General features: G+C 36.3%; 1 protein-coding gene across 18 annotated transcripts in view; it reads right to left on the bottom strand.

Moving 5' to 3' along the window:
- ANK2 (ankyrin 2) overlaps nucleotides 1-21,491 on the bottom strand; it is a 617,273-nt gene that overhangs the window by 112,502 nt on the left and 483,280 nt on the right. For all 18 annotated transcript variants that reach the window (XM_058549938.1, XM_058549940.1, XM_058549939.1 and 15 more), the window contains 6 exons: nucleotides 17,986-18,084; nucleotides 16,793-16,891; nucleotides 9,941-10,039; nucleotides 4,592-4,789; nucleotides 2,288-2,386; nucleotides 2,026-2,124 (listed from right to left, as the gene is read on the bottom strand). In XM_058549938.1, the coding sequence (XP_058405921.1) occupies nucleotides 2,026-2,124; nucleotides 2,288-2,386; nucleotides 4,592-4,789; nucleotides 9,941-10,039; nucleotides 16,793-16,891; nucleotides 17,986-18,084 (693 nt within the window). The remainder of the gene's footprint in view (nucleotides 1-2,025; nucleotides 2,125-2,287; nucleotides 2,387-4,591; nucleotides 4,790-9,940; nucleotides 10,040-16,792; nucleotides 16,892-17,985; nucleotides 18,085-21,491) is intronic.

The following is a 21,491-nucleotide window of genomic DNA, read 5'->3' as shown; positions in this document are numbered from 1 at the left end:
GAGGAGAGGATTACAGTGGCAGGTGCCTCTCAAGTCTTTGTCTGGAGAGGGCTGAAGGGAAAGAGTATGTAATGGACGAATGAGAAGATTAAACGAAATGAAGAACTTATATGACCAACTGGTAGAAGTTAAAGTTTAATAGAGCAATTGCCAAATTTGGGAGTCTTAAAGAGCCTAAAGGATGTCAACATTTTTAGTGTTTTAATTAATGTTTTATTTATTTTTATTTCAAAATTTACATGTAGCCTATATAACATTTTATTTTATTTTATTTTGCAGAGGGAAGCATATCAATATGGAGTAAATTCATAACCATCAAATGATTTGGAATTGGTCCGTTAAGAAGGAAATTAAGAGTAGCCACAGAATCATACAACCATTTCATGTGTATTTTCTTTGATGATTTTGAAAACAATCTCCCCTCAGAAAGACTACCCTAGGGGATTTCAATCAATCATTGCATAGAATATACTTGTATATGTTATTATTATAACATGGTAACATAATTTAACATAGTATCACCATTGCTTCTGTGATCCTGTAGGCATTGAAATGCAAATAAGGAAAATATAGTACAGTAGGAAAGTATACAGAGTACCAGTACAAAAGTTACTGGTTTGTACAGATTTCAATTCAAAGATGGGTGGTGGTCATCTCTGAACAGAAAAAGGATGATGATTTTTTTTAAGTTCTAAGAAGTGACTAGAAATTAAACTCAAATTGACATGTTGTAAAATCACTCTTATCCTTAATGGAGTAATTAAAGATTAGCATACAATACTATTACTTTAGGACCAATAAGCTATAATTAGGGAAACTTACAAACATAGACTATATTTCTATTCTTTAATGGTTTTATGCTCTAATTGTGATTAATATGAATAGAGAGTATTAAATAATATTTAAAATCAAATAAATTTATTTCACATGGATTTTGTCCATGCATCAGAAACTTCAGCATAGAAACTGCATGTAAAATACAAAGAAATGAGAATATGAGAGGGAATACAAATAAAAAGTGAAATTGAACATTCTGTTGCACAACTCAAATGGAATGAGATACCAAAAATTAGCAACAATAGTCAATCAATTGCTTTTGAAAATATGATTCATTTTAATAATGTTTATTTGGGGAGAGTTATTCTGTTGCATACTTTTAAAAAATCTCAATATTCCAATGGTCTCTGTTGAGCTTCAAATACATGACTGCATCTTGTGCAGAGCAAGTTCTCTAGCTCAGGAGAAAATTTGCATTTAATGATCAAAGTTTAAAGGGGCAGACTCCAAGGAAATGAGAGAAATATAAAGGAATTGGAAGTAAAAATCCTAATCTAGATTAAGTAGAAGAATTCTGGGATATCCAGTATTTATTGGCAGAATGAAAGTTGTCTGGAGACCAACATTCATTGCAGGATACATGAAAAAGTTGCAATGGTATAAGTATTTCAGGTAAGAGAGGACTCCACTCTAGCAAACAAAATCAAATCAAAATGAAAAATCAGTGTAAGGTTAGAAAATGAAAAATCCATGTAATTGAAGGAAGGAGAATTTGATATCAAGTAAAAATTCCTAATATTGGTCTATCTCTGGTTAATCATTTGATATGATTGATTATGGTACTGACTTGATATTTTAACCAAAATTACCTGGAATAAAATTCACTCAAGCAACTAGAGGGAGCCCTGAAGATTTTATTCCAACCAGTCACTCATTTATGTTCAGAGGAGCTTTTAAAGTGTATTTTGTTTTAATAAATGTATTTAAGATGCATGTTCAATCCATGTGCACCAGGAAGCTAAAACGGTCGTGCTCCACAGCGTCCCTTTTACGTTCTAACACACTTCTTATCCTACTGAGTTTCTTCTCCACGAAGTTCTAGCAGTTACTTCAATAATGTTATCACGGGCTCTCTCCTAGAAGCTCGGCCACTGCCTCTGATGACATGCACACACGCCCCTGCACACTCCCACACTTGCTTCTCTCACTCTCTCTCCCTGCGGTTATTCTGACCCCAGCCATACTCACAATGTTAGTGACATCTGGAGAGGCTCCGTTCTGCAGCAGAAGGAGGACAATGTTCAAGTGGCCCATGAAGGCAGCCACATGTATTGGTGTGAGGCCAGACTGCGGAACAAAGCAACAGCAGTTTTACTCCTCTGCACGATGGGGGCTTTGGGCTTCTTCAGATAGATACAACTTGAGTGAAGAGGACAGAAGATGGGTGAAAGGAAGGGAAAGGAGGAGTAAGAGAAGGAATGTTTCGTGACAAGCTGAAACATTTTTCTACCTCTGTGATAGCCTGGATTGAAGCCCCATATTTCACCAGCAGTTCCATGACTTTGATGCGGTTTTTCTTGCAGGCAATGTGCAGTGGAGTAAAACCGTTCTGTGCAAAAGACAATCAAGTTAGTTGAAGACATGCAGAAACGATTCTCACACAACTCCATGCTGGTGCATTGCAGGCAATAATGTTACATCGTCACGCAATGTTACCATTTCTTCAAATGCTGTGGGTGTTGGAATTTGGATAGAAAAGTGGTGGTGTGTCCCTGTAGGCAGCAAACTTTGCTTATATATGGTAGACCTGCATATAATTCTGTTTGGGGGGTTACAGAGAAAACAAAAATAAAAAAACTACATGGGTCTACTCTTTAAAGAAGGAAAAATAGAGGGGCGACTATACTTTAAAAGTTCTAAGATGTTTTAAAGTATACATATTGGTCAGGTTATGAAATGGCTAGAAGACGTGTCCAAGATAAGCATATATTTTTCTGATGAAGGGCCATTTCTTAGAGCATAAGAAACGTTTATCTGTTTTACTTCAAAAACCTAACAACATGACTGCCTCTGTAATAAAAATTTCAATTTTGCTACCATTTTCTTCAGGGAGAAGGTGTTGTAAATTAGCAGAAATCATTATTTATGTTGATAATTTTTTATATCCAAAAGTTATATGTCATATATTAAAAACTTTTTATAAGGGGTTGTATATTATCAGAAATCATTATGTTGATAATAATTTATATCCAAAAGTTATATTTCTTATATTAAAAATTTTTATAATAATTGCCAATTAGATACATTTTATTTTATAAAGAAATGATTATTAAGTTCCTGAATATTTTCAAGAAAAGTATGGAGAATTTCTGGAATAACAGGAGATAGCTCTCAGAGGCAAAGCAAAGTGGAGAAGTTTTTAAGGCCCTTTCTAACTTTCCAAGCTAGGCTAACATGTAGGAATTGGGGGAAATTACTAAAAGTTTGTTAAATAGCCCCATGTTTAATCCTATGTGTTATATTTAAATATTATATTTTTATGTGAAGAATGACCCCTATACAGAGAATAGTTATATCTAGTCTGCCAGTTAACAAGTTTGCATGTCCCAACGGGGTCTGATCATCAGTCAGTATTTTTCTACACTAGCAGTTCTCAGGAAAGCATATGGTCGTACTTAACCTAATGACTTAATATCTTCGCAATGTTTGTTAAGTCATTTCCCGTTTATGAGCTATGTGATAAGCCAGATATAAACAGCTACATGTATATGCAGTGCTTAAAGATTATAATTATTAGACTGTGATATTTTATAAGCTTACTGACCACTGCCCAACTGAAAATGATTATTTTCCTCCTTATGAGAAAATAAATATCCTCACATAATTGCACATAACTCTCACCTAATTTGCTTCCCAAGCAATTAGGAATAAATTGATTCCAATGGAACATTTCTAATAAAAATAAGATATAATATTTGATAATTCTAACAACATTCTCACATCTTAAATATTGTCTGAAGACTAATTTAACAGACATAAACCATGTAAATATATAGGAAAAAAGGATTTGCTTTTAGTTCGGGAATTAGGAAGCAAGAGGCATAAATTAGTACATGCCTAATATTTCCAGTGATTATTGTTAGACTATCAGTGAAGCGAGGAAGATTTATTCAATATTACACCTTGGGAGACAAAGAAGCTGCTCTAGGGGCAGCCTCTTGCAGATCTGAGCAGTTCCTGCAATGGTTTCTGTAAAATGCTTCCGGGAGCAAGAAGATGCTAAGCATAACGCTTGTGTGAGCCCAGGGCTGGGTAATCAGGTCAATAAGGAGAATCTCCAAGTGACGCTTCACAGCCTTCCATTTTAATGATCTTAACGTAGGCAAATCTACTTACCACTTTCAAAACCCCCCCTTTTTTTTTTTCAAAAAGAGATTAATAAAGTTCAACTTTTTCACACTTTTATTCTGACTCTATATAGAGGTGTCTAGAACTTATTTTATAATTTCCTCTTTTTCAAGGTCTATTTTCCATTTAAAATTGCTTATCACTCCAGAGGTTTCATATCTATCTGCAGCTCGCTAGTTATGGAAATATTACCTTGGTGTTCTCTCAAATCTATCCTTGCTCACCAACATTTAATAGCAAACTGTGAAGGCATGAAGTAGGCAGGCAGCTGTGGAAGGTGACAAACTTAGCAGAATTAACTACACATCTGTAACCATACGTGGCTGGTGTCTGCACCATTGGTCAATCAATGTGGGTTTGCTCGTCTTAATCTATATTCAGTTAATGTGGACTGGGCCAAGTTTACCAGGGCTCTGGCGTTCGGATTGGCTCTCTTGTCCAGAAGGAGTTTGGTTACACGGTAGTGGCCACAGTGTGCAGCAACGTGGAGGGCCGTCAGGTAGTCTAGGGTGACATCATCAACGGGCGCCTTGTGCTGTAACAGGTGCTTCACACATTCCACGTGGTCCCCCTGTGCAGCCATGTGAAGCGGAGACAGCCCGTTCTGCGCATCAAAACAAAACAAAACCAAGTCCACATTTTAGGCATTACTTCCAGGGTCTGAAACACAACAACGTCAATTCTTAATCTCTGGCACAGTTGGTAGCAGGGGAAAAAGTAATTTTCGTTTGACATCTAAATATATAGCAGATGATGTTTGGCATAAAGGGAAGCTAAGAGAATATTTAATTTCATAATTATGCTATTCTTAAGCAAAAAACAAATTAGTATGTCTTTCATGAATGAATACATAGTATATGTGGCAATTCAGTTGGCTCTCACAATTATTAGGGCAATATTAGATATACAAAAACAAGTGATAGCTGATGCTTAAATTATCTGTATCCAATTCCATACACAGAAATCTATATTCAGTTCATCTCTCCATATGAATTTCTTTACTTCTAAATAGAAGAGGAGGTGGATGAGGGAGGCGAAGGTGGGTGGATCAGGGAGAGAAAGGACTTTGATCATCTCCTAGATCCATGCTGCTCTGAAATTCTATGGTCCCTTTTTTCTATCATGAGACCTGAACTGGACTTGGAGAAAGCAGTCAGAAAGCTAGAAAAGCGTGAGGCAAATGTAGACCATGTGTCAATGACCTCCCAACTTTTAAATTTTGAGGATGATCTAAATTTATCATCATTGATACTGCCCCAAACAGCTTCAGCCTTAACTCTCAGAGAAGTTCACCAGCAGAAACACAAGATAGCAGGGTAATTCACTGATAATTATCAGTCTGGGTAAGATTCTCATTTGTTAAAGATAAATAAATAAGCTTACAGGAAAAAATATGTAAAATTAGGAAAGAAACTAAACTAGAAAACATTTGTCCATTAAACAGAGTGGACTATTGTCTTTTCTTAATAGTCAATGCAAATATGTTTACTGGAAAATAATTGTTGACCAAGTATCCAGTTTAGCAGTCATTACATTCACAGAAGCAGAAACTGTGTTTGGAAAAGAAGCTGGAATAGGCCCAAGGCTGAATACTCTCAAGAAGGAAGGTGATTTCAACAATGAGGGACAGCTAAAATCAAATATATCAAAATCTTACTTGTGGTGGCTTCTGGGTGGGTATGTGATTTTAAAATTATTAATATATTTTTCTTTGTTTTTAAAATACTATTTATTCATAACTATTGCTTTTATATTTAGAAATCCATAAAATGAACTTGGCAAACAAGAGCAGGTTGATGAGAAGGTATTTATGCACTGGGGGAAGACAGCATAAAGAGCAAAGTGTAGAAGAAATTCAGGCCGTGGCCATGTTTGGACCGGTGTGTTGCACGTTTCTTTGATATTCTATCAATCTTTAATGCTTTTGTATCCACTTAAAGATTATGTAGAAAATAAAGTCTTCACCATTTAATTCTTTGTTCATTTTACAAATATTAACTGAGTGCCTACTCAGCCCTGTTCAGGTGCTGAGGAGACAGCAGGGAACATGATGGCAGGAAGCCCCTGTCCTCAGGGAGCTTCCATCCTAGTGTGGTGGGCAGACAATTCAGAAAGAGCAAGATGAAAATGCACAGTACCTTAGAAGGCCATCAGTGTCAAGAAGAAAACCAAAGCATAGGATGGCCAAGGGAGATGGTGTACATGCGCTCATTCTAGATAGAGTGGCCAGAACCGGCCTCACTGAGAAGGTGAGTTTTGATGAAAGACATGATGACAGTAAGAGAGCTCATGCTGTTGATTTGGGTGGAGAGCATTTGAGGTGGACGAGAAGCAAGTGCAAACATGTTATGTTGCGACCACAACTGGCATGACTCATTAACAGTAGAGAGGAGATTGTGGCTGAAGGCAAGTGATGAGGGGGGTGTATAAGGAGAGGAATTCAGAGGTAGGAGACCCCCAAGTCAGAGCAGGGGCTTTGACTTTTACTCTGAGTGAGATGGGGTGCTGCTGGAGGGTTAAGACAATAAGATTACTCTGGCTGTTGTGTTGAGAATAGACTAAGGGGGTTAAGAGAGAAGAAGGGAGGCCAATTAGGGCCTCTCACAGTCATCCAGGTAAGACTGATGGCACTCTGGACCAGGGTGGTGGTAATGGGACTGTTGAGAAGTTGCTGACTTAGTCATATAATTTGAAGCAAGAGGTGGCAAGGCTTGGTGACAGGATGTGGAGAGAGAGAGGAAAAGAAGAGTCTAGCACTACATGAGGCATTTGGTCTGAGAAACTGAAAGAATGGTATGGCCATTGTTTGAGGTAAGAGAGACTACAAGCGGATTACGAATAGGTGTGGGGAAAATATCAGGGCCCAAGCTTTGAACTTACTAATTTGAGATGCTCAGTAGACATCTAAGCAGTTGGTGAGTTGACATCTACATTCGGGATTCTGGAGATACGCATTTGTGTGTCATCAGCATATAGGCAGTACTGAAAGATGAGACTAGATGAGATTTGTGAGTGAGTGAGTCAGACAGACAAAGACACAGAGTGAGTTCTGGAAGTTCTAACATTCGGAGACCTGAGAGTGAGGAGGAACTACTAGAAAAGACTGAGAAGTGACAGCTATAAAAACAGAAGGAAAGCCAGAAGCATAGAATGTCCCAGAAGGCAAATAAGGAAAGTTCTGAGAGGGGAGGAGTAAACAATTGTGTCAGATGACAGCAATAGGGGAGAACATGGACGATATGGGCTCTGATTCATGTCATTGGGGAGATAGGAAGGTCGGAGTCTGTAGAAACGCTCTTCTGATTGCTTCCACTTTCTCAGTGTTGTGGGAAGTGAGGACAAGGAAAGAAGTCTACGAAGTTTGGAGAAAAAAGAAAAAGCACAGAATGGTCAGGAGCAGGGAGCGAGAGTGAACAGACCTGGGAAATATACCATGACTGTCTGGCAGATTAAGGCCGATCTGAGGTTAGGGATGGTGAATTTAAAGTGAGCTCAGGCAGTGTGGATAGGTGTTGTCTCCCACCACATTCAGCTGCAAGAATGTGAGTTGGATTTAATCAGGGTGAAACGTAGCAAGTGAGTATGAATATGTTGGGAGTGGTATGAATAACTATGGAATTTGTGCTGGGCAGAGGTGAGGGCATAAGATGAATGAAGGACAGTGAGACAATGACTGATGGACCCAGCAGAATGAATGAACTTCTGGAGTGGGGGTTCTGGAGAGAGTTAGCCGAAACATAGAAGGGGGTGGTTGGAGAGTGGGAGGTGAGACACAGAAATTACAGAGGGTCGACAGTTACCAAACTGAGAGGCCAACTAGAAGGATTGTCTACTGCTCTGGCCAAGATCATTAAAGTCATCATGAACTAGAATAGGGGCTGTAGAGAAGAGTCAGTTTGCTGAGAACTAGAATTTTCAAAGAATGAGGGGGAGTGACAACTAGATAGATGAATATTTGCTTCAAGGAGGAATAATGGATGATTCAAAACTGGGAGTTTTTATGGAGGAGGAGGGAGAATAGCCTGGCATTAGATGCCTCTTCCACTCAGGCTAGTGGTGTCACCTCACCAACCTGGTTAGTTCATCTACTCTGTGTTCTTTACCCTGTACATAGCTCTACTTGTAGTAATTATCTCCTTATCTTTCTTACCCACTAAATTCTGAATTCCTTAAAGGTATAGGCAGTATATTATTTGATAATCCCTTAGTGATCAGAACACTGCCTTGCACCTTGTAGCTAATTACTATGATAACTGGATGCATGGATGAAGGAATGAATGTAATCATGCAGTCACAGACACTTTATGCTGGATCCTTACATATGAATATTTGATTTCACAAGAAGGCCATTAAAAAAATTCCATAAAGGGAATCCATGGTCTCCATTAGTGACATGACAATTACAGGCAAACTCTGTAGACAAGATTATTTTATAGTTCGTGGAAGAACATATCTGGCTAGCCTCAATTTGATAGAGGCTTTTCATTTGTTGTAACATGACTGGTGAAATTTTATTTCCATTTTAAATTTCAATCAGTTTCCTCAACAAAACATTCCACAATTATCTCTGCATTTCCCAGCCCAAAATGTCACATTTTAAAGGCAGATCTCTCCAACACTCACAGTTTAGGTAAGAGAACGAAAATAATGCATATGATTTGAAGCCACCTTTTCATGGCCTGTAGGGCACATCTTTAAAGACTGAGTTCATTCACACATATTTTAAGTGTCTGGGCTGTTTTTTTCTCCAAATAATTTCAATTAAGTATTCAGTTAAAATATAATATAAATTGAAAAATATTTGTCGTATCGGCTGCCTTATTTTTCTCAGCTTACCCTCAAAATAACATCAGTTGATACCAACCCTGGTTGGGGGATTGAAACAGGGAGAAAATGTAAGTGTCCTTTGTCTGAATTTTTGTTGTATTGAAGGATTCAAGGGTAGTTGTAGATCCTATTAAATAGTTCTGTGTGATTATCTTCAATTTTTGTCTCAGGATATTTTCTGGTAACCCAACGTATAGCTAGAAAATGGGGAACTGTACAGTAATAAAACTTTTAAAATACATTTTATAATGAAAACTTCCAATGAATCAGCTCATCACGTGGTTTTTATTTATATGGACGAGAGTTTTCCCCATGGTTGAGCATATTGATGAAATGAGACTAAAAGTGCTAGATGTACTGTGCCATAGAGAACAATCTGCTTGTTTAATGGTTCTTTGTAGATGGCCTATCCTAACTCATGCTTTCCATATCACCTACTAATCCCAATTATAATCAACCAATACCACTGGTGAGTAATTCTTTTTACTAACACTGCCTAAGAGAGAAAGATTGGATAGCTAGAAGAGTTATCTTATATTGCTAATTGTGCTGCTTTAAAAGACAATTTTATAGTCATCTCAGAGAATCATAAAAATATAGACTCATGGAAAGTAAGAGGTATTCTCATTTATATATAATATTCTCATTTACATATAATACAAATATATTCAAATTTCCAACTGTAGTAAGAATACCAGGCAAAAATATAGAAACAACGTGAAGGTATGCATTCAATACATCTTAATGCATTCATTTGTTAATTTTAAATAATTTTAAAACAGTTTGATATACATTCCTCATTACTAGTGCACAATTACTGAGTAACTAGTAAATGCTTGGCTGATGCTTTGATTCCAAGAAGAATAGAGATGATGAAAAAAGGGGCTTAAAGAGTTGTTTGGATCCCATCTCACCCATAACGACTCACCTTAGTCCTCGCCAGCAAGGGAGCACCCCGTTCCAGCAGAAGTTCTACCACTTGGTCATGCCCACTTCTTGCAGCACAATGAAGTGGTGTCAACCCATCCTGCCAAAAGAATTAAAGAATTAGGCCTGAGTTAAAGTCTTTTTTAAAAAACCAAGACTGCATCTATTGCTACCTCAAAGAGAGGGTTTCCTGAACTCCTAGTGACTCAATAGGTCAGTAATAGCATTGCTATTGATTAAATGATAGAGAAGGAGAAGAGTGAGAGCGAAAACAAGACAGAGAGAGATCCTGACAGAGAGCAAGAGAAAGAAAGAGAAAGACAGGGACAAAACAGAGACAGGGCGAGAGCAAGAGGGAACCCACGTGGAGGTTCAATGTAAAAGAGTCTGACGCTGGTCCTGTGTTTGCATATTCAGGAAGATGGAGAAACAGAGTACATTGCATTTGTTGACCTTGAAAGACCTACTTGCTTGGAACCACAACTGAAGATTGGATTGTTCACTGTTTTCATGTTGGGTGTCCTTACAGAACTTTTACCTAAAAATTCATCTCAATCTAATTTGTCCATTTATGTTCTCTCTTGAATTGTCACTTTTGTCATAAAGTCTCCTGAAATGCACCCTGCTACTCATAAAAGGGAAGGGTCATTTTTTCACCTTCTTCTAACAGTTTCCATGCCTATTTTTCAACATTTTATAACCTACATAATTATTTCCCAACGATGATATTTGTTATTAATAAATAGCATTAAAACTGCATCAAATAAAATTATGGCATAACTGTATGTTATGTTATTTATAAAACTCTCTGACCGAGATCATTCATGGATAGTTTCTGATTCCAGAGCAATCCTCAAATGTCCTCTGTCTTCTGGATTTTATTTGTGTTTAGGGTGGCATGGCCAGAAAACAGAGTGGGTGGGAAACATGAGGCAAAATGTAAGAACACTGGGCAAGAAGTGACAGAGAAAATGAAATCCTCAGTACATAAATTAACTAGTGTTTTCAGGCTTAAGGAAAAAGAATAAAGATTGTCATAGGAAAAGAGGTTGAGAGATAGGTAGCAGTCAGAGAAAATGAGGGGTGCTGAGCCATTAAGAGGACTTCAGAAGCTTCTGATTTCTCCAGAACTCTAATGGCCTATCTTTCATGTCTCTGTTTCCAGGACCATCTTTCTGGGTAATGCTTTCCTCCTAACAAATATAATTCATCTACATTACAACACTCTCCCTGATCCAGCATTCTAGGATTTCCGTGCTAGATATCTTGCCTTGCCTCTCCAGATCCATGTCCTACAGACACACCTCTCTAGATTGTATTCATGGGCCACCTTGCCCTCTGGCTTCTGCTTGGGTTTGGCCAATGGGAAACGCAGCAAGACATGGGAGCAACTCCCTGAAGGATCTCCTAATTCCGGCTGTCTCTCTGGCTCCTGCCAAAGCAGCCTTCTCCATATAATTCTCTCCCTTGAAGTTCTGGTAACCACTCTACTCACCTTTTCAGTCTGGGGTTGGTAAGGAGCCTGGCTGCTACCAGCCCAAGGGATACTGCACCATCCCTTGTGCCGTCCCTTCAGTCTCCCCACAATGTTATAAATAGGCCCTTTAATAATCTCAATCCAAATTATCAAATTTGAGTATGCCATCTGTTTTCAGCTAGGACATTGACTGATAATGATTCCCTGCTGTGTTAAATCTATTTGGCTAGTATTAAGAGACCAAGTAACCAAAAGAGACCTTACACTTGTGGTATGTGGGGATTAGCATGAAAAAACTGCCTTTCCAGAAAAAAAGTATTTAACTACTGTAATTGAGATGCCAAGTTATTTTAAAGTTTACCAGAGAGGAGCTTAAAAAAGAAACAGCAGGCAAAGCGATTAAAATGATCGTGCTTTCATATCTTCATAACGGTACCTTGTAGTGCAACTACAGAGCATTAGTGGCTATATAAGTTATACAACAATTAGATATGGGCTCATTTCTCAAACAGAGTCTTAGTGGGGGCTTTGTTGAGATCTAGAGTTTGAGAAATCCAACACTGCGAATGTGGGCATTACGTGCAATGGGGTGTGGGATCTGGAATCAGAAAGCCCTGGGGTGAGTCTCAGACTAGCCACCAGGGAGGAATCTCTCTGAGACCCAGCTTCATGATACAGAAAATGGGGATGATATTTCTTACCCTGTTTAACTTATAGCCTTGTTTGAAATATGAGGAGATGCTGCCTTAAATCATTTTTACAAAAGGTATTGTTTCCTACGGATTACATGAAATATTCATTGTGTAATCATGTTGAAACCTCCAAAATACTCTCAGAATACCGATAGAAAAATACGGAGAACGTTTAGTAAACCCACAAAAATATCAGGGAACAGTAAGGACTAAATTGGTTCTAAATCTTACATTTTACTGATGCAATTTATCTGCCCTTATAAAGAATGTGTGAATTATATCAAATCCAAGTTGCCCAACATGCACAATCTGAGATTTTGGATATTTTCTACAAAGTACAGTATCTCGTTATTGCCAAAAAAATTTCTATCAAGGTTTTGTATTCAAGCACTTTTTTATTTAAAATTTTTTTTCCTTTGCTCTTAGGGGTGATGATCTGTTCGTTATCTTTTTTCTGTTTTTACTTAAATTCTTAAGGCTGTGTTTGAATGTCATGTTTTTTTTTTCCCCTCCAAAGTCCTTTTCCCCATGTTCTCTTTTTTTCTTCACTAGAATCAGTTCATATCACACCATGATGTTGCTAATTCTTAAAAGGAAAGATCACTCAACATTAGAGGGACACCATTTATCTGGCTAGTAACCCACAGCATCAGCTTCTTACAACCATTTCTTTCCTTATCTTTTCCTTTCCTCTCTCTCTGCTCAGACTGTTCTTCCAGCACCCTGAAGTCTGTAGATTAACATAGGCTCTGCTAATTACTAAGCTGTGTGTCCTAGGTCAAGTTACACAACTCCTCTGAAACTCATTTCTCCCTCTGGTAGTCTCATTTCTCAAATGAAGACCTCCATATTTTCTCAACAAGAAAATCATACATACTACATAAGTTGTTAGGAAGATGAAATAAGATGATGTTTGTATGGTACTTAGCAGGGTGCTTAGAATACATGCTTGTGACAAGCGGTAATCACTATTGTTTTTACTTTATTACTTCCAGTAACAAGTAGCAAGCGTGATCTCTTCTTCCGACGTATTGTTTTTCATGCATTATCCTTTAATGTTTTCCATACACTTTTATTGTTTGCATTGAAACATGTGTTTCAATATTTTAACCATAATCCTTATATGGAGTATCTCCACATTGAAATAATAAATAAGTTTCAAAATAAAAAAGAAAAATGCCCTTAATAAAACCTAAATTAATAATATCAATTTTAATCAGCTACAAAGTTTCTGTTTTAGTGATAAAATGAGGTCTTTCAGATACCAGAAAACCAGGGCTCTGGTGAAAATGTCTCAGCGTTTCACACTAGATCCTAGTCAATGAGGAGAATGCCAATGAGATGCAAAATGTCCCACTGAATGACAAAGTGCTGGCAAAAGTGTGGAGAAACTCTGCATAAGATTATTTTTAATTACCCCAAAGCCTCTATATATCTTCCTTTTCTCCAGATAATGAAAACCTTATAAATGAGAAAAATAATGAGAAGATCAAATAAAATTCTTGACAGAATATACCAAATTCAGAATGTTTATGACTAATCTGATTGGGAGGGGAAATTGAGACCTCTCTAATAAAAAAAAAGAAAGAATAATATTTACATTATTTTTAATTCCATATATAGAAGCTCTATTGTACTACCTAAAAAGATAGTCAAAAACAAATATAACATTTTTCTATTTTAAAATATATTTCAAAAGACAAAAGAAAAAGCAAACCATATTCCTTTGTTTTAGTCATCAAATATTATAACTCCAGAACTGGTCTCTCAATGCCAGACCACAGATCTTGTTTTGACTACTTACCTCCTACTTGATATTGCCTTTGGTGAGAAAGATATAAGTCTTTTAGTTATAGACAGAATTGAAAGAACCTAACTGCTTTTAAAATCCTGCTCCTTAGAGATGAGGAAGTATTTTAACTTATGGGGGGAAAAGCTCAATGCCACCAATCGATATTGTACCTCACCCTGGGGTGTGCTGGACCCAGCTCGCACAAACTGGTAAGAGCCAATTTTCTGCACATCTTTTCCCAATTCCGCATTCAGTTATACCACATTGGTAGCTCTGATTGGCCGTGATGGTATGGAAGTATTTACACCATGGAAATCAGCTAAGGCAAAGGCTACAAATCAGGGCTTTTTTTTTTTTTTTTTGGAGAACCGATTATTACACTTTTACCAGCACTCTGCTAATCTGATCCCTTGGGTACTGTTGACTTGCATCTCTGAGTATAGGGACCTAGTCTGCCTTGTTAACTGTTCTATCTCTAGGGGTCACAGCACCAAAGAGAACTCAATAACTCTCTGTTTAAGGAAGGAATGAACAGAATGTCCACATGATGTATACAATTAGAAAATCTATTTTTGCTTTATAAATTCTTGAATGAAATTCAACTTATTTGCTGTATCTAAAGGCTGCACTGGATGAAATAAAGTCCAAAAAGTCCCTTCACAGAAGAAACCAAGGCTTACATTTAATTGTCAACTTGCTGAAGGATAATGAGTCAATGGCAGAGCTAGCAAAAGAATCCATATGTCTCCACTTCTTAGTACTCTTCTTATGAAAATACAATGCCTGTTTGGAGCTAGAATTTTAAATTGTATAAGCAAATGTATGTAGGCCGTGCAAATGAGAGCATCTTTTAAAGAACTAGCAAATATTGTGGTCATTAATAAGAACAAAACCAATTGCCTCAATAATGAATGAATACTCCAGAAAAGCATTAGTAAGAGCAATGTGAATCCTTAAGACACTAAGATAATATTTTGCATTTACAAAGTGCTGTCTTTCCACTGGTACTCGCAATTGTTAGAGAGTCTCAATAGAAACAGAAAAGTAATTGTAAAGGGGGATATTAAGTACATTAGTAATGTACTTAAAGGAAAAGGTACTAAACTCTTTCCTTTAAAGAACAAACAAGCAAATCATGCAGCATTGTGCATAATTGTTCCAGATTCTGCATACCTACAGCATAGCAAGGGAAAAGGCATGCCAACAAAGCAGAGGGTAGAAACCACTAATGGTTTCTCCGATGCAAAGACACTGGACACCACAACAAAGATCTTGACAGACAAAGCAAACCACTCCAGAACTCCCATATGATAATATGACACAGGTGCTCAGGAACAAGTGTCTTAGAGAAATGAGATTAAGAAAGCAACATTTCCTGTGGTCATTAAAAGCCAGAATATATAGTCTGGGACTAGTGTAGTTTCTAGAAGATGATAAGGTTTATTAAACAAAAATATTTGCTAGCCTCAAGATTTGCAAGGGAACTAGATCTGATTCTTATTCCTTGGACTATGAGAACATAAAGTCTCAGAACTAAAGAAAGTGAAGATAAAATATCACAAGGGATATAGTCTATCTACCATCTTCATAGACTTCTTACACCATATATTTCAAAATTTTCATATTATAAGAATGTTATAGTTTTGCTGAAGTCTACCCAAGTCTTGGTATAATTAACCAAATCCATTCCGGAGAACTAATATTTAAGTGCTAGTTTAATGTTTTAGCAAGTAATTGCACATAATTTCAGTAACATAATCACAAGTTATTTGTAATCAAGTAATTTACCCACCCCACTTTAAAAAAAACGATAAATAATACCTGAGAGTTAATTCTTACACAACCTATGAGGTAGGTACTGTTATTAGCCTAAGTTCAGAGAAGATAAGTAAACTGCCAACATGACACAGCTAGGAAGTAGCAGAAGTAGGATTTGAAATCAGGTCATCTGCCTTCAGAGGCTGCACTTTTAACAGCTGTATTCTCCTGCCTATCTTATTATCTATTTGTTGGGAGTGCCTAAAAACCCAGAACTATATTTTACTTAACAAGATTGAAATGAATGAAGGGCACTGCCTCTTACCAAGTTGACATGAGTAAAACGTAACATAATAACTGTGTGCCTTTTTTCCATAAGCAAGATAGCAGATTTCCTGCTCAGCTCAGTATAGCATAACCACTTAAGAAAAATGATTTGGGAATTGAGAAGTTAAAAGCAAAAGATTTTCAACAGGTATTAAAATATTTTATGTAAAAGCCACACTCTCATAGCTTAATGTATACTGATGAGTTTGGGTTCTTGATATTTACAACTAACCACACGACAGTTGTGTTAAGTTCAATCTTTGATCTTTGTTCTCAGAAAATCAATAAGCAAGGATTTGAAAAACCATCTCATTGAGGGCCTAGCGTTCTGTTTCTCCAGGAACTTATGAGCAAATAATAATTTCACTTTACAATGTGAAACCTTTAAATACTATATGAGGTTTCAATCAAATCCAAGAAAGCAATTTCCTTGAAAATGCATTGCCTATGTTTTTTGTTTTTTGTTTTCTTTTGGTGAGGAAGATTAGCCCTGAGCTAACATCTGTTGCCAATCCCCCTCTTTTTGCTGAGGAAGATTGGCGCTGGGCTAAAATCTGTGCCCATCTCCCTCTACTTTACATGTGGGACGCCTGCCACAGCATGGCTTGATAAGCGGTGCGTAGGTCTGTGCCCGGGACCCGAACCTGCGAACCCCAGGCCGCCAAAGCGGAGCATGCAAACTTAACTACTACGCCACCTGGCTGGCCCCCTGCATTGCCTATGTTTAGGGGCTGGTATTTTAAGCTGTCTGCTAAAAGAATACAAGAAATAATAATGATAGGAAATTGAAAGAACAGAGACACTCACCCTAGTTTTGGCATCGATCTGACCACCACGATCCAGTAAGAGCTTCACCATGTTTGTGTTCCCCCTTTTGGAAGCCACATGTAGAGGAGTGATTCCATTCTATATCATGGAAAGACCAAACAAGAGCATGTTGGCTAAGACAGGGCATGATCGTGAAGACTTTGTGTTAGAGGGCACAACGGAGGTTGTGACCTATGTGGTAATTGGATGCAAGGTTTCTAAGGTCTCAATGTCTTCAGTATTTAAGGAACAAAAAAGCACACAAACCACAGAGCACTATGGGTAGGGAATGAAAAATGGAATGAAATTATATAAGTTAGTCAATAACTACAACATAGGTATTGAATGTACACATTCCAGTCAAGAGACAAAGGGGGCACTTTTGCATAATAGACACAGAATTTCAGATTCTATCTAGGATTGAGCCCAAGTCCAAAGTCTATCTTTCTTTCTATAACACCCATGCACTTAAAGAATCTGGGATCTTAAGGTTGCCTATGCTTAAAAATAGAACGTATTATATTTATTTATTTTATTGGCTATCACATGTCATCATTATGGCAAGGACATGTACCTAATTTTTCGTATGTCATAATTTTGCAAATATTCAAATATTGCATTTAATGATTCATATTAAGTATACTGAGTTTTATATTTACCATGTAAGTGAATTCTCTCGAATAAAAGCATACCATTAAACACATAATGCAACATGATGTCTTTTTATGTATTTGGGAAGACTCTTTATATAGGCAAATTCTCAATTCATTTAAAAAAATTCCCTGTCAAACTGTGTGCCCTATCCTAGAATCATTGTGAAGACGTTGTATAAATGTACTGATACATTTTATACTTAATGTTTTAACAGTTTACAAATTATTTATTGACTTGAAGCTGCTTATTCATGATTCGTGGTGTGATCTTTAGATATAACTGCTCATACTGATGTCCAAATTAATATCCTCCTTAACCACTGCAAATGATTTGTGTGCATGTGAATTTACACATTCTTATCGTTCACTTGTTGGGTCATAATGACTTCCTGTGATTTGAAGGAAAAAATGGAAAATCTAATATCTCCAGCACAAATCCAGTTAAGGAAGAAGAAATAAAACCTTTATTGGTGTTCATTTTCACTTTAGTAAAATGCCCATTTACTGCTATCTAAAATGAGAAACTATTTTAATCCATACCCTGGCTGTGAAGTCCACAGCAGCTCCCCGGTTTAGAAGAAGAGTTGCCACGTTGACATTTCCATAATGGGCGGCAATGTGCAAAGGGGTAAAACCACTCTATGGAAAGCAAAGAAACTGACAGTCAGTAAAGCATTTTACCTCCCTATGTTGCAGTCACTGGATTAGTGAAGAAAATCACACAATAATTGTTTACCTAATACGTGAGCAATACAATTCAGATAATAAATGCTTTAATAAGACTCTTTAAATTTTAGCGCCATGAGGTGATAAATAACTAAATATATAAACAGGTAAATAAATATCCTACGTTTCTTGGCAACATTATTTCCAATTACCTATTTATTTATGAGATTTGTTGTTTATACAAAACCATGTTTCTTGAGTTGGTTTAGCTTTAGAGAAAAACAGAATATGATTAAACATTAGGTTTCAGCCACAGGATTAACATAATTATGAATAAAAAATATTTTCTCAAGAGAAAAACTCAAAACTACTGTCTTTGTTTTTTGAGTTTTATTAATGAAAAACAGCATTGGTTGGCATTGTATCTTTGGAACTATGAAAACATTGTGAGAAATTCTCACAGAGGATGTACAATTCATTTCACATCATTTAACACTGTCATGGTGATATTTCTACTCTCTTTAACAACTGTCTTTAGTCAGACTATGTTATAATGAAAAAAAATGAAACAACAAAAATTAAACAATATACTTGGCATCAATATGAACATAAAATAAAGAAAAAATTCAGCTGAATCTGATTATGAATGTTAATTAAACCAAATTTGATCAATAAAATAAGATTGATATAAAATACAATAAGCAGGTTAAATCAATTATAGGGGCATTAGAGAACTGTTTACTCTCAGAATGTTTAAAAACTGAGTCTGAAAACCTTAAATGGAAGAAAAGTACATTTCCTTTCATTTCTTTTTCTGATTAAAATTTAGTTAGAAATTTTTGCCACTTGATAATAGAAGCATATTAACTCTTTTATCATTAAAGTATGCAAAGATGTATTACCCTTGCTCTCTATACTTTTCATTACTTAATAAAAGATTATAGGAACAATAAAGATGGTTCCTATAAAACTGGATATCAAATCTTGTAGTTCTGAGATTATTTTGTATCGTTCTCTTTTATTTGAAATGAACTTTGATGCGCATAAAATTGTTTTTAAGAAATATCATCTAAATCACAACCATTATTTTTCTATCACTTGGTACATAGGCTCTGGTGATTTTGTTTTTAAAAGGGGCCTAAATAAGCATTCAGACACCTTAAGTAATAGAAATTCCTCTGTGCTAACAGCCAAATTAGCTGCAAATAATTTCTGACCGTAGAGAAGCAAGACATAAAATAAGAACAGTAACCTTCGATCCAAATTCCACACTTGTGGTCAAGATGTTTTCATTTTGTTCCTACAGGATGCCAAACATTCATGTCACGTGGAGGGAAAAATCAGTCTACAGCCTTGCTGTTATCTTATAAAACGTCAAATTTTTATATTTTAGGAAATAATTGACTGGATGTTTTTCATTTTTATCTTGATATTTCCTGTCACCCAGACACATCCTGAATGTGCGTCTGTTATTCAAGTCACAATTTAATTTCAGGAAAACTTAAGGATTGCTGGTGAATCATGTTCAAATTATTCAAACATAATAATATTATTTTTCTCATTTGCAAAAATAAACTAACTTATGGTCTGACACAGCCTCATTGAGCATGCTGGTGCTGCCTCAGGCTGTGACTCCTGGATCAACATGACACTGGTATAAACCCCTGAGAGGAGCTCCCCACTGATGAATGTGGAGGCAGAGGCTCAGGGCACCTTTCTACAGGATGGTCAGTGGAGGGCTTTCCCTTCTTTGTTACTCTGTTGTCCTCAAAAAAATATTTCTAATTCAGTACCAATCTACCCAAACTACTGCTTTCAACACAACGTGGAAAGCCAATACTGCTTTCAAAGATGTATCTTAATCACCAAAAATCACCTAAAAATTAAAGGTATTAAAATCAGTAATTAAGATATCGATTTGTATGGTTCCAGTCTTGAGCAATTTCTCCAAGCAGTTGGGCCTTTTTTTTTTTTATCTCTGACCTAAGTTCCATGCACAGTTATAGAACAGAAGAAATGATATGAATAATTCACATATATTCACATCTCAATGGGTAAATTTGTTAATAAACAAGATATTAGTTTTAGAAATACACTACTCTCAGTAAATACTAAGTGTGAATGCTCAAAACCCCCGCAGGTCCACAACCCAGTGATTATATGAGATGTTAGTCTAGAAGTCCCCTCAACAAAGTGAAAATTAACCTACATTAACAGTCACTTGCCTCTGAATATTGGTTAATTTTTATAATACACTTTCAACAGTATTTGTGTTAATGTGTCTCAGTAGCAATGGTCAAGGAGAGACCACTAAACACACACGCACACACACACACACACACACTATCCTGAGAGGCTTCTGAACTGAATCTTCTTCTTGACCAATGTGACTTATCCTGGTATGTGGAAAATAGACGATTTCACGACGAGTATTGTAAGACTCAGCAAGATAAAAGCAAATGCTTTACTCATGATATGCTCAATATCATTATTGATTACATACTACGTCAATAAAAAAAAACATACAGGAAAAAAAGGCAACTGTGAGATAAAAGGATTAAACCAGTGACAGAGACATCTCTTTAGATTTCACTTTGATAAACTCTAACCTAAGAATTCTCATTAAGAGAAGTAGGTCACATCTCTCACTGGCAAAAAGCTAACTGTAAAGTTCACTCAGTAAAATATATATTAAGGAAGTTTCATTTCATGCTCTACCCTAATAAGCTATTTAAATAGTTTCAATGATTAAATAATGTTTCAAATATATGTTACCTTAAATTTTTTTGAATTATCCATTTGCTTTAATTATGGGAAAAGTTTCCAAATTAATTTTCTAAAAATGGAAGTTCCAATCATTAGTATGAATTAGTGAGCATTTATTCTAATTGGGGAAAAAACTAAAATAAATAAAATAAGGTATATTTTGGTATAACCACAATACTGTACCTCGGTTGTCCTATTCACCATCATCTGAAGCAGTGTTGTATGGGAAAAAGAGGGAAGATATTACACAGTGCAAAATGAAGGAAACAATCTGCTCGCAGCAATTGGATACACTGTTCCAACATGCCAAAATGCATTCTACTGAGAAAAGACATTCGTAATACAATACAATACAATTTTATCTTTCTAATTCTGTTTCTATTATTTTTGACTATAAATAGAATAAATAAGCAGATTTCTAAAAAGCTGAATCTCATCTTTTAAAGAAAATTATCTTTAATTTTTTTTTGGTTACCGTACCCAACAGACAATCCCCTTCTTTCTGAAATACCTCTGAAAGAAATTTTTCTCTTTTGATGACCAGAAGTAATTTTGCATTATCACCATGGCCTACTTCTTTATCATCCCCCAGGAGTCTGGCAGCGAAGAGTTCC

This window comes from Diceros bicornis, chromosome 11, assembly GCF_020826845.1.
Source record: "Diceros bicornis minor isolate mBicDic1 chromosome 11, mDicBic1.mat.cur, whole genome shotgun sequence".
NCBI classification, from domain to species: Eukaryota; Metazoa; Chordata; class Mammalia; order Perissodactyla; family Rhinocerotidae; genus Diceros; species Diceros bicornis.
This window is presented reverse-complemented; position numbering and strand designations above follow the sequence as displayed.